At 34.3% G+C, this 13,593-nt stretch overlaps 1 protein-coding gene across 4 annotated transcripts in view; it reads right to left on the bottom strand.

The window, feature by feature from the left end:
• LOC119077955 (amyloid beta A4 precursor protein-binding family B member 1-interacting protein) overlaps window positions 1–13,593 on the bottom strand; it is a 137,496-nt gene that overhangs the window by 57,394 nt on the left and 66,509 nt on the right. For all 4 annotated transcript variants that reach the window (XR_005087913.1, XM_037185326.1, XM_037185324.1 and 1 more), the window contains one exon: window positions 10,380–10,468. Coding sequence is in view for 3 of the 4 variants with exons in the window: in XM_037185326.1 (XP_037041221.1) it covers window positions 10,380–10,457 (78 nt within the window). In the remaining variant the exon portion in view is untranslated. The remainder of the gene's footprint in view (window positions 1–10,379; window positions 10,469–13,593) is intronic.

The raw sequence follows: 13,593 nt of genomic DNA, 5'->3' as shown, positions 1-13,593 counted from the left end.
TTATACCCTCCAGTATAAGCGCCCTGGACCATGGTCCAATCGGTCACTATGAAGATGTGGCACTGCGTGTATGCCTCAATTTATTACACTGTGTTGATGAATTGAAAGACTTACTTTCTTTTCGATAATTATCAGCCTCACTTCTTTCAAGTGTTTGAGTTGTGTACAAAATTTAATCGTTTCGATGTATAAATGAAGTGGATTGTCTTTTCGACAAACATAACAATTGAGAATTTAACGACTTCCATTTATCTACCTAGAAATTATTATTAAGAAATTGTACTTGGGCACGTATTTATAGTCAACGTTATTGTTCTGCATTTTGATAAATGCTCCAAAAGAAACAGGAAATTTATTTGAGAGGAGACACACATAAAGTATACAGAAAAAAAGCATCCATAAATTCATCGTCATCATCATCACTTGAGACCTTTTTCGGAGAGTGAGAAAAATTTTCAAATGTTTTTGTTTTCATGATTGGAATAACATTAACAGAAGCGCAACAGACACATTTTTGTGTTAGTTTTATTTTTTGATTTTTTCTGTGTGTCTTCCGAAAACAGAAAATTAAAATTTATTCAAGTAAATTGTGTTCCAGAAGAACATCGACCTAAACTGTCATTGCGTCGAGATGTCGAGGCCACTTGCAATTTAACCGAATAAATATTTATACAAAGTCGGCTATTTGAAGTAGACCCGCATCATTCCACTTTACTGTAATTTTATGTGGTGTTGAGCATAAAATCTCATAACCCAGGCACACAATTTCACACATGGTGAATTCGGATTAATAGTTGTTTAGTCTGAAAAAATTTAGTTTAAAAAAAAGTTTCTTAAATTTTCAACTCGCACAATAAAATTTTTGTTTTTCGGCGATGCCGGTCGGTTATGTTGAGATTCATAGATAGCAGTTTGTGAGAAGTTGTGATTCTCATTGGCTTGTTTCGGATAGATGAGCGAATCCCTTGATTATTTGCTGAGATTTTTTTTATGGGAAACGACCAACATTGAGGGGCTTATTTCTAAGAACTTTCTGCAAATTTTTGATTTTTAAGGAATTTTTTAAGAATTAAAATTCCCAACAGACCCCACTGTTCACACGTGCTATCTCGTTTTAGGCCGGAATGGACAACATAACAATCAATTTTCAGATTGCGTTTGACAGTCTTGCCATCATGCCAGAGAGACCATTACTCTGGCATGATGGCAAGACTGTCAGACATATGAACACACAATGATTTAGAAAGAAAAGCTCCCTTTAGAAACGGCTAGTCATCTGCTGTTGATAGCGAAGGCAAGAATAATTGAAGAAGTCAAGCTAGAAGCCGCTTATTTATATAGAAACATCGAGTTAAACTAAAGAAGTAATAGATTTAACATCGTCAGTTAGCCAAACGAAAGAAGTCACAGATTTAGTGAGTATATGGCGCGATACACTTGTAATTTCTATAAAACATTAATGGATAAAGTTAAGCATTCCACATCCAATATTCTTCCGAAATTATTTTCCTCATTCATTCGAATTTTATGGAAAATAGCTTCTGCATCAAAATTTATATATTAATTATGTTGGATTCACATACAAATTCCCGCTTTTTTCGGTATATGGAATAAATTAAATGTGTGTTCCATTTGCCGAAATCCATTTGGAACCGAAAATTAATTCGCTGGTAAATCACGGCTGTTGGATATGCTTATCGTTTACAATATTTATTTGACTAACGTAAAAGCAAAGTGCTTTCAGCATAACTTATTTATAATTTCGTCTGCGTAGAGGCAATCGGGGTTAACTATATGCAAACGCAATTAATAATAAACCTTAAGTAATATCACGGATTGTTTGTATTATCGTATTTTGTAGTCCAGTGACATTTCAATGGTAGCTACTGATTGAGTAAAGTTAAGCTATTCTCTGACATAATGCACTGATTAAAAATTAATTTGATTTTCGTATTCTGTTTCCACTTCATTTTATTCGTTTTAATTAAACATCATGATGGTAGATACTATTCCTATCATATACTTAACCAATTCGTTTAACGAAAATAACGTTTGAAATATTTAAATTTTGACAAAGCTGGCAACAATAAGCTCTCTGGCCAGAGATCTTTTATACAGAAGAATGCTTGAATGAAGTAAAAGTTTTTCTATCGAACACTAGACGATACCTTAAACGAAAGAAATTGCAAACTTGAAGGTGAATCACGGCATTTAACAAGAGCCAATCATGTGACAATGACTACAGAAATAATCAATAATATTGAAACAAGTGAAGTAATAGTACATTTCGTACCTAGGACTAAAAGTCTTTTTTAGCGTGTGAGAAGTTTCCAGACAGAGCCGAAGGCGAGGTCTGGAATCGAATACGCTAAAAAAGACTTTTAGTCTGTGGTGCGAATAGTATTTTTCATACAGATTTTGAAAAGATTTTGTATCGAATAGCAAGTGATGATTTAGTCGAAAAGATAAAGTAATACATTTTATGATTACGTAATCATGATGTGTTCGTTCCGGGCTTTGTTTTTTTAGAATTGAATCATGGAGTCACAAGTTGACCAAAATAGTGTGGAAAATGGCAGAGTTAAGTCAAGGAGTCATAAGTTGACCAAAATTGTATGGAAAATGACAGAATTGTCTCTCGAGTCATTAATTGGCCAAAATATGTGGAAAATTGGTCATAAGTTGACCAAAATTGTATGGAAAATGGTTTACGTTTAGACTGTAGACCTGTTTCGTATAAATCGCTCATTTGTTTTCATACAAAAAATCCTTGTTCACTTGCCCTCTCCTTGATAAGCCAAGCTTATCTGGACTATATATACATTGCACGATAACTAAAAAAGAAATGCCAGAGGATAAAAATGACCAATTCAGAGTTTATTGTTATACATAAAATCCCTTAGCGCTAGGCAGGTGTAAATTGTGATAAATGGGACAAATAAATTTCATTTCACGTTATAAGTGAAAGGAAAAGGAAAATTTGCATATCTTCCCGATATATTGTTGTGCGTTTCGGTCTTCGTTGTTGTTCCTTTTTTTCTAAAAAATTTCGAGAGGAAAAAAAATTGTTTTGAAAGTCACGCAATCTCGTTAGTAAATTGCTGGCTAAAAAGGTTTATGCAAATTATGAACAAAATATTTATTTTTACAATCAAGTATTTTCAAGTGGCTGTCCTTTATCGTGTCATAAACGTGTCTCTTTTATGAGCCTTATATGGGGACAGGTGCTAATAATCTTCTATTTTGAAATGCAATTTTGTATGAGCCAGAAAATGTGGTTCAATAATAACGATTAGAGTTCAGCTCGTTTTTTTTTCGACAGCAAGGATTTGTTAAAAATGTAAAAAAAAAACTTCTTCAAAACAAAAACTCATCAGACATAATACGTCTTGCGCTCTTGGGAACATTTGGGTGTTTAAACAAATTGTATGCGTAAATATATCGTGTGGCAAAGATGACCATCTGTTGTCAAAATTATTCATAAACATTATGATGGTCCGACACATATTATAACAAGACGATAGCATAAGAATATCGAATCCATAAAAAAAGAAAAATGCTACAGATACTTTAACCATCCCATCGTACCGTGCTAAAGGTATGGGTGTTGTTGTATGCATATCAAGATAATAATAAACATCTGGCGATTTTTGAATCTGCGGATGGTACAGTTAAATCCACAGAATAAAAAATTATCGCTTAACAGTATATATAGCCGAGCAACGAAACAAGAACTGTAATCCTCATAATATTTAATATGTTTGTTACCATTTCGATGAAGACCACTTTATATCCGAAAGGTATGAACGCGATGTTGAGATTTGAATAATAAAAAAAAAACGGGTTGACTTTGAGCAATATATACGAAACGCGCAGATGGATAATTATTTTAAATTGACGAGAGATGCTGTGCTAATTACGTCCGTTTTTAATAAGCGTACACATGGTTACGCCAATTTCAAGACTTTTTTATATTATTATGCCGAGATTTGATTTAATTTTTTATTGTTAAGCTTATTACGAGCAACAATGAAATGGCGCAGAGTTCAATCGTAAATTTTTATAAATACATCGCTTTTAAGCTGAACGAACTATAAATCATTAGAAGTCAAGGTAATAAAGTTTTGGTTTTTACTTACGTTAATTAATGGCAGAAAAAAGAAATCAAAGTACTGCGGCTCTATGGTCAAGTTCATCGTCAAATAGGTTGCTATTAAATTATGTAAATAAAAACTAGGCCCTAACACTTGGGTGGGTCAAGTCACTTGACTTTAAAAAAAAGATTTTTGAATTTTTAAAAATAAAAAATTTGATCAAAAACTCTTGTGAATTACTCGCTTCACTGCGGCCGCAAACGTCACACTCGTTAATGGAACACTAACTGCAGTTATTGGTTTATCGACAAAACAGCAAAAAATTCTTTCGGGAATCGGTTGACAAATCCTCAAGTGGCTGCCACATACGATAGAGAAGATGTGTTCCTAACTTGTGCTGAATTTGTTTTTTAACGAATTACAGAGCTCGCCTTCAACTCGGGTCGGGCTGGTAGCTGGAAACCTTTACGTTTTCTATATTACGCAACGAGGTAAGAAGGAAGAAGTGATTCATACAATAATTACAATGTGATCAACTTCAAGTGCTGAATGCGTTGTCGACTCAAGCAAAACTTTTGAAAATCAGTAGAGACTTGGTCAATTTATCAAGGAACAAGATAAATTTTTAGCCCCGTACGAAGTACTGGGGGCTTATAAGATTAATATGCCGTTTGTAACATGTCGAATTGGAAGCAGACAGTACGGGCAAAGCATTTGGTTATGTTCATAGATGACAAATCCGAAATAAAAAAAATGTCCGTCCGTCCGTCCGTGACCCCTCTAGCTTGAGTAAATCACAACCTTTTTTCAAAATTCTTTTTTTTCCCGATTGGTATGGACAAAAGTAAGGTCAAGTTCGAAAATGGGCATGGTAGGGCCGGCCCTTCCAGAGCTAGGGCCCTATAGGTGTTTTTCAGTCTTTCGACGATATCTACCGAAATACACACGCAATAGCTGCTTGTGATATATCAAATGAAAGGTATTGACGAGTAGAACAAAGTTGCTGAACATTGTTTTTGGATAAGATGCAACGTGGGCTTGTTGGGAGGGCTCAAAGGTCGTTACTCGGCCCTAAGTGTTTTTTGCACATTAATCGAGTAAATCTCATCCTATTTTGCTAGGTTTAGTTTTTTATGGAAGGTAATTGAATACCGAATAGAATGGTGACAAATAAAATTTCAAATTTGGGCCCTTAAACTAAGGCCGCTACTCGGCCCTAAGTGTTTTTTGCACAGAAATCGAGTAAATCTCATCCGATTTCGCTAGATTTAGTTTTTTGTGGAAGGTAATTGAATACCGAAAACAACGTGGCGAAAAAAGTTTGAAATTTGGTCCCATGGACTAAGGCCGCTTTGTGGCCCTATGTGGTTTTTGCAAATAAATCGAGAATATTTCATCAGATTTTGCTACAGTGAACGACATCTCAAATGTCTCACTGTCAAATTTTTCTGAGAATTTTATTGTGTCATTGCAAATTCACAATGACATTCTCTGAAAAAAATGACAGTGAGACATTTGAGATGTCGTTCACTGTACTTTTTTTTCGTTTGACGTATAAACCAATACCAAAAGAAAATTGGTAAAAAAAATTGTAAAAAGTTGTAAATTCGGATTCCAAAAATAACATCGTAAACTTTTGTTTTATACTTGAGAAGTACTTCGTACGGGCTTTTGTAATTGCGCTAAGCGCAATTTTAAAGATGAACGCTTACAGTTAATTTGCAAAAATAGACAATGATGTCAAGTACGCAATACGGTTTATGGAAGCATTTTGATAACGGACGAATAAGGGTTACAGACTTATTAGGGATACGAACGTATAATGGTTTCGGGCAAAATAGGCCTACGGGTTGTACGGGGCTCAGTCGCAGCAAACGCTCCGACTGTTCTGATGCCTTGTTTTGTTTAAAATTACTCTCATCCCGCTGCTCTAATATTATTCATATTCGAACACAGCCTCAAGCATTTTATTCTACGTCGAAAAAAAACCAAAATCTTGAAAATAGGCTAAGAATTATGCAAGTTTCGTGGGACAAGCGTTGCGGAGTTTTTCATCAAGATGTAGAAAATTTTGGAAAAATCATTAGTGAACCTATCGTTACGAAAATGTTAAGTGATTTTCTGTTGTTAGACCCTGACTTTCAGCCAAGGGACTAACATACCGAAGGAATGGGCAACAACAGCGATGGATTTTTTTTCATTAGCAAATAGCGGAACTAAAAAGTCACCGTCGTCGTCTACAATTATTGCTACCACTTCAGCAATATCTAATAGTTATATTATCCAAAAAAGGAACATTTACAGTGACTTCAATTAAGTTAATTCGAATACAAGAGCAAGAGAAGTATAAATCAATATGACGAAGGAAATCCATTTTTGATCTTACGTTCCGTGTATATTTTCAAATTAGAGAAATAAATCCGGGAAAAAGGTAAGGATTTTCAACAGAAGTCGGATAATATTACGAGAAAAAGGTTTTCCGATGCAATTTAACTTTGATGCCATTTCACATTTCATTTTAAAATGGGATTCCGTTTTTATTATATGAGACGAAGGAATGTTTATTTCTGGAAATATAAATCACCAGACAAAATGATGCGGATTTTTTCTGTACATTTTTTTAAACTCTTTTCAGAAAAAGATCGAATAATAAAACTTATGGATGGATGTTGAGTATTATGGTTGTTGGATGATATAGCAGCAATCATACATAATGTTACGATTATTATTACATTTTCGCAATAAATTTTGGGATTAGTTTTTTGATAGAATAACAACGTAGATAATCGTTTCCATTCAAGATCATTTCATTAAGAAACCATTTCGCATGGTAAACCAACAGTAATGTAGTAACAGTTTAACTAAATTTTAATTTCTTTATAACTTTTGTGCAACTTATATGTCCATTGAAGGACAAGATTTGTTCATAAAACATGTTCCAAGTACAGTGTGCAATCTAATCTCGAATCTAGTACTTCACTGGATGCACAACATAAAGTTTAATTTTAATTAAAATTCGAACAAAAGTCCTCACACTTGTTTATACAAGTGAAGTAGTTACACTCGCGTAGCAGTGGTAAAATTGTTTTGAGACGCATGAGACATTTTGTTTGTGTTAGTGGACCAGTTAAAAAACAGCTGCACTGTTATACTGCTGGAGAAAAATCAATCTGTAGATGTAATAATTTACCTAGCTGACCATATTGTCAGCATGCCCGAGATCGTACATGAACTTCAAACTACAACTGCAATTCTCAGTTGAACCGAGACGTTGAATAGCATTCAAGATTGATCTATTCGGCAATATTGAAGAGTAGTTGAAGCTAAGGTCACATAAACCGCTTATAGCCATATTCGGCAATATTGACGAGCATCGCATTGGTAATGTCATAAAGTTCACTCAACCGTTGTAGTTTGAGTAGTTGTAGTGTGTTAGGTGGCTGCAAAGATAAAATTGTTGACATACATCTTGCCTTAATGTAGTCTAGATGCGCCTATTCTTTCTTTATTTACTTTTAGGCGAGGTTATTGGCCGTAAAAGGTTGTCAGTGTGGAACGTTTGGAAATGTATTTCATTTTCAATTTTTTTAATCTCGTAAATTATGGAGGATTAGTTTCGATGAGGGGTGTTGCGGAATCTTCATGTGTGTAGCTCGAAATCAAAGTTTTCTCTTCTGTTCTTTGAAATCCTAGACACGAATATTTCTAATGATTAAACAATTGCTAGTTCCCGCAAAAATTCCTAGCAATCGCCAATTTCATAATAAAATTACTCGCTTCCTTTTCGACCTGCAACATTGTCGCTAAATAGAAAGGTTGACGTCCTGTCCACACTCCCAAGTTAAATGCGATATTTCATAACGGTAAAACGTGTATTTATAGTCTCATTCACAATTATAGTCTTGTGTGTGCGATAATTAATCATTTTTTTATATCAAAAACTATTCCAACGTTTAATCTTCATTATCTGTCATTCATATTTAATTCGTAGTGCAATCGTGTTTATACAGCACTTAACTTTATTGAAAAATTACATTACTCTGCACCGCAATTTCATGCTCTCTCGTTTACTACGTCTATTGTATCGTGCAACCGCCCAATTCAAATATTGTCTTTCGTTTACTCTGTACACACAACGTAAAACGTTGCATTATATCCATCCAAACACACAAAGCACAATACCATGATTCTCTGATATAGTTATATGTGTATAGAACTAAACCATATTATGCCCATTAAATATGATGCCATGAATCACACGCAACATCATTTGTTATAATAAAAATAAGACAAAAATTTCTTCAATATCAATTTGTCCATGAAATCACTTTCCCAACCAATAAAATCAAGTATCGTCGGAGTAAATGGAAAATTGATAAGCATGGAAAACCTTTTTATGGCAATAGCAAAAGCTGTTTCCTCAGTTTATTGCATTAAGATAACGTGGTATTTAGGGTAAAAAAAAGATATCGCAGGAATTACACATCGAGAAAGACAGAAAAAAATCGATTCGATTAATGAACGTGTACGAATGGAAGAGTGAGAATCGTGAATGGATTAAGCTGAAGATATTTTCGGTAATTGTTTGTATCTAACAACAAGTGGGGAGACGGCCGAGTGTGGATATGTTCGGGAATGAAATGTTATCGAATTAGCACACGATGAGACCGTGAAATTGATTTGACACCCTAACTACTGTTTGTCTGAGATGCAATCTGTTCACCGAAGTGTTGGGTGAATGTCTTAGACGATATACCCTATACGGACAATTGAATTTATTTTCTTAACTTGTCTTACCCTAAAATCCACTCCCGAACAAAAAAATCCGCTAAAATGAGCAATTGAAAATGGATTTGTGTTCCTGGGTTCCATTTTTGTATCTCACTCACATCGCACCCCATCAAGCATCTGTATACCGACTTATCAAAATAAATCTTAATGACTGACGAAGGGTGCGATTAGAATCGATAATATGTATTTATACATCCATCCATCGGAATATATAGCACTCGTAAACATCCATTATGGTGATGCGTTACACTCTTTTTTTTACACCCCATAATTACACACTCGATTCGTCGTCACGATACATTTCTTACGTGATAAAAACTGCGTCGATTACGATGTGTACGTACGACTGTGTTTTATGTAGTAGGGTGGTTTAGAGTGTTAGATTTCATTGTGTCTAACCTTATTCTGAATCATTGTCGCACTTGTAATATAATTCAAAACAAAATGGACAGGGTCAGACTCTCATCATCGAAAAAATTATGTTTTCTGTGGAGGTCCTTCCCCTTTTTTTCTAAAAAAAAAAATTGAATTGAGAAAGATTGGAGGAGAGTCAGAAAATATCTTATTAATAAGGACTAGATTTACGGATGCTCCAGCAAAGGTATGATGAAAAGTGTATCAAAGGAAAGCTTTTGAGAAATACCTAGATCTGTTATCGACAAATACTACCAAAATTAAGCAGTAGGCTACCGCCTGCTTCGCTTTATAATCAAAATTCTTGTTAAAACTACTGAAGTAAAAGATTATGTACCAAATGTAAATAAAAATGAAACAAGAAAAGTACTAGATTCACCATGATACGATCGCAGTTTGTAAAAGATTTAGGAGGCATATTGAACGTTGTGATGGGTACATATCCAGGGACTATGTTTGGGAAAACATTTTCCCATGTTTTCTTGAACTGTCCCACATTTTCCATAATTTTCATACAACATACTTTGGGAAAAAAATGTATCAAAATTTATGAAAACATTTTTTACAAAAATAGTCCCTGAATTTATCTTAGATCTCAAACTACAAACATACCGAAACGACACACTGTAGTAATGTCACTTTGAAGGGTATGTCAAAATAAATAGGTTGCAGCTAGAAAGCAAACCTTCTTCCACAGATATTTTGAACCACCCTAATCTGCGACTACGATGCTAATATTTACAGAGATACAATTTGGTTGGTTACACGTAACGTGTTTATGCCGTTCATCATCATTACAGATTGGTTTTTATGTAAATTTAATTTAAAAATAATATTCCGCCTCGTATACCGCTATTTCGGAAAACGTGCGATCAGATGAGTGAAAAGTATCAACGCGTCGTCCGGACGGTGTATTGGGTACATATAGTTGAAGATCGGTTTTCTTCGATTTGTTTGGAAAATCTTTCATCAACATTTTAAGATGAGAAGTGGAAAAAAAATGTTTGAAAAAAAAATTCTTATTGCAAAATCGACATAGTAGGTGGATTGAGAGGGGATGGATTAAAACTTATAACTCACCCCAATTAAATTTTCCAATTCTCCGAGCCATTCGTTCAGCAGCTTATCTGGGTCATCAGATAGTGACGTTGATGCCATTATGAAAATTCCTGAAATAATTAAAAAGAAAATATTTTTATCACATTGAAGACTGGTGTTGACAGGCCTGTTGAGTAGTTGGTTATTGCTTTGTTCGGAATTTCCGTTTTCCCTTTATTTTTTCTCTCTATGCTATTTATTCCTTGGTTCGTAATAATAAATTGAAATATTCAGGGAAATATGAAAGGAATTCCTATTGCGTCGTTATGGAGGTTTTGTCATTGGTTTTGTGATCGTTATTTTGCTAATAATGGCAGTTAGTCGCTAAAAGCACATCGTAAAGAAGAATTATTTTTTATTCAAATTGTCACGCGCATCGTTCTGACTTTCTATTCAATTTTTTTTAAAGAATTTTTCTCTCTCATATTTCTTTCACATTCCAACATTGAATTCCGAGAATACATTGCAATTGCATCATGACCAATTAACTTCAGTATAAATTAGTATCGCAACTTAACACTGCTCGCCACCAAGTTCCTTTTTCTATATCCATAACCATATATCGTTCATTTGAGGCGAAGTATAAACTCGTTAAAATGGCAATTATTTTAATCTCCAAACAGTTTCATCAATCCCTATACTTAACTAATAAGTAGCTCGCGTCATTTATAATTTTTAACATATGTGCACATGTGTGCTGCAATTGCATATAACGCATTTTTGCAACATCTACGCATAAGTCACATTTTAGTTATATAAATATTGCAATAATAAGCAAGTAGATATATGGCGAATTCCATGACCTGTCCTGATGAACGCAATTTCGTTTTGAAATAGATCCAAATCCACTGGATTTTTCTTAGGTCAACTTTATTGGAACTTTGTTTGATCTATTAGTCGATCTAATTCAGAAGAATCCAAGATTCTCCCAACAAGAAAGTCTAATTGATTTCGAGCTTTGTTTGAAGATTCGCTAGTCACGTCAGAAACCATGGATTGCTTCATATACGCTGTAGTGCAATGTGTATGGCTGGAAAAAGTAATTTCTTGTTTTTTTATTTTTTATAACACATTTCCATGGCGCCGAAGTGTAACTGATTTGCGTCTAAGATTTCCATTGAGAATTTGTTGAACTTTACATTTTATCAGAAATGTTTGAAGGTCATTGTGGTAGGACTGAAATTGAAGGACAACTGGAAGAATGTGCCCTTTGACTCACAGCATTGTGTAAATGGAGATTGGACATTACATTCTCTGTAATTAAAACAATTTATCTTCGAAATAATCGTCTCAATCTAATTTATAAGTGGGTTCGCGAACTGGGACTGTACTCGAACTTCGAAGCATGTAAATACGTGAGTGAAAAATATTTACCTTGAAACACGACTGGACCGCGAAAATGAAACATATCAAACTAATAGTACATTACTCTCTCGCTGTGATATTGTTGTTGATACGCGTGTGAAAATTGTAGTTCGAGCTGAAGGTGAGGACTAGATATCACACGCCGAAAAAACACATTTCCCTGCAAGACAGTACAGTACATTTTGCTTCCTTACGGCAATATAGTGCGAGACACCCGATTTGAACTAGACTATAATGAAGGATTTTCTGGGCGCAAACAAGCGAAATATCTTGTCAATTCGTATCATGTTTTGTTTTCAAATGCTTCACGTTCAATTTATGATGATTCTCCACAAAGAATGACAAATGAACTCTGTCCACAATTAACCCGTTTGTTGATGAACGCTCTAAGCGGTTTATCTGTTATAACATCTTCATTTCAATGAATGCCTTTAGCACTGTATCGAGTAGATATAGGTCCATTCATTGTGTATATATACGGATTGGACAGCCGCTTGAGCAAATGTGTTTTCATGCATAATTACTTTGTTTTCGCAATGAACAGAACTCATTTAAATTCGTCAATTATGCCAATGATATTTTTGAATTCAGAGCAGATCGCGATAAAAAAAAATTGTGCGCGAAAATTGACAGTAATTGTTATGCAAAACAATGCGCAATATTAACAATGTTGGCTTATTAATTACATTTTATATTATAAACATATGTGCGAATCGTTATACGTTTGTAATAGACGGTTCTTTGTTAGTTATTACATAGCGTTTGTGCAGGACGGAAGTCCGGAAGTACAATTTTCCAGCTCAATAAAATCGAAGGCAACCCTCATCATAAGCGTTAACAGTTTTCTCATATTTTCATTGTGGAAATGTCACAACTTTTGTAATCTCCCGATTTGAATTTAATCAGCATTGAAAGACTGACAACTTACCTAAAACGAAAGTTTTTTTGAAATGGCTCGTCATCTGCTAACGAAAACGACGACAAGAATAAACGATGAACTCTACTTAGCGTTACAGTATATAGCAAAATATATTTGAAAATTTGTTGAAGTAATAGATTTTGCCCATAAATGAAGTAAACAAATTTGATGTCACCCAAGTGAAGTCATTTTCATAGAACCATTGAAAGTGTCACAAAATCGTTTTTGTCAAATGAATTTAAATTTTGGTAAGAGAACGAAAATTGGAGGGAAAAGGCTTGCATTAGATGGAGACGAAGCTGGTGGCTTTCTCTTTCTACAATTTTTTACGAAAACCATACGTGTCTCCGCTCAAAGCTACTAATGTGCAATATTATTGTTCTAAATTTCAACCATTAAACCGTTACACAATACCATCTCCGATCCTACTTACGATTCGTACACCGCTACAACCCAGCTCTAAATCGCAAATCAAATTCAAACTGTAATTATGCAAAATCATAAGCCATGATGCAATATAGTTTATAGTTCCCATGTTTCGAAGACAAATGGCTCGTTCAGTATATATATGTATTGACTATGCATTGTATATATACACGTAGACAAAGCCAAACTTGAATTTATTGAAGACAAAAGTAAGTTCGGTACTTCGTGTAGCGCGCAAAACTTTTGTACAAAGTTTATAAACAATGCTAATTATTTATACAAATGGATGCGATTTAAAGAGGAGAGGTAATATAACGATCGTTTCGTATTATATCAAATCGAGAGAAGAATCAACTCGATGTAATGCATCTATATGCAAAGAAACTTGACGGGGAATTACAGTTCCTGAAATATTAGTGCACAGTCTAAACGTTTCTCAAAATGAAATTAATAATAGAAATTGCGATTTCGAGTGAATTAAGCTTG

The sequence above is a fragment of the Bradysia coprophila genome, unplaced genomic scaffold, assembly GCF_014529535.1.
Source record: "Bradysia coprophila strain Holo2 unplaced genomic scaffold, BU_Bcop_v1 contig_24, whole genome shotgun sequence".
NCBI lineage: Eukaryota > Metazoa > Arthropoda > Insecta > Diptera > Sciaridae > Bradysia > Bradysia coprophila.
This window is presented reverse-complemented; position numbering and strand designations above follow the sequence as displayed.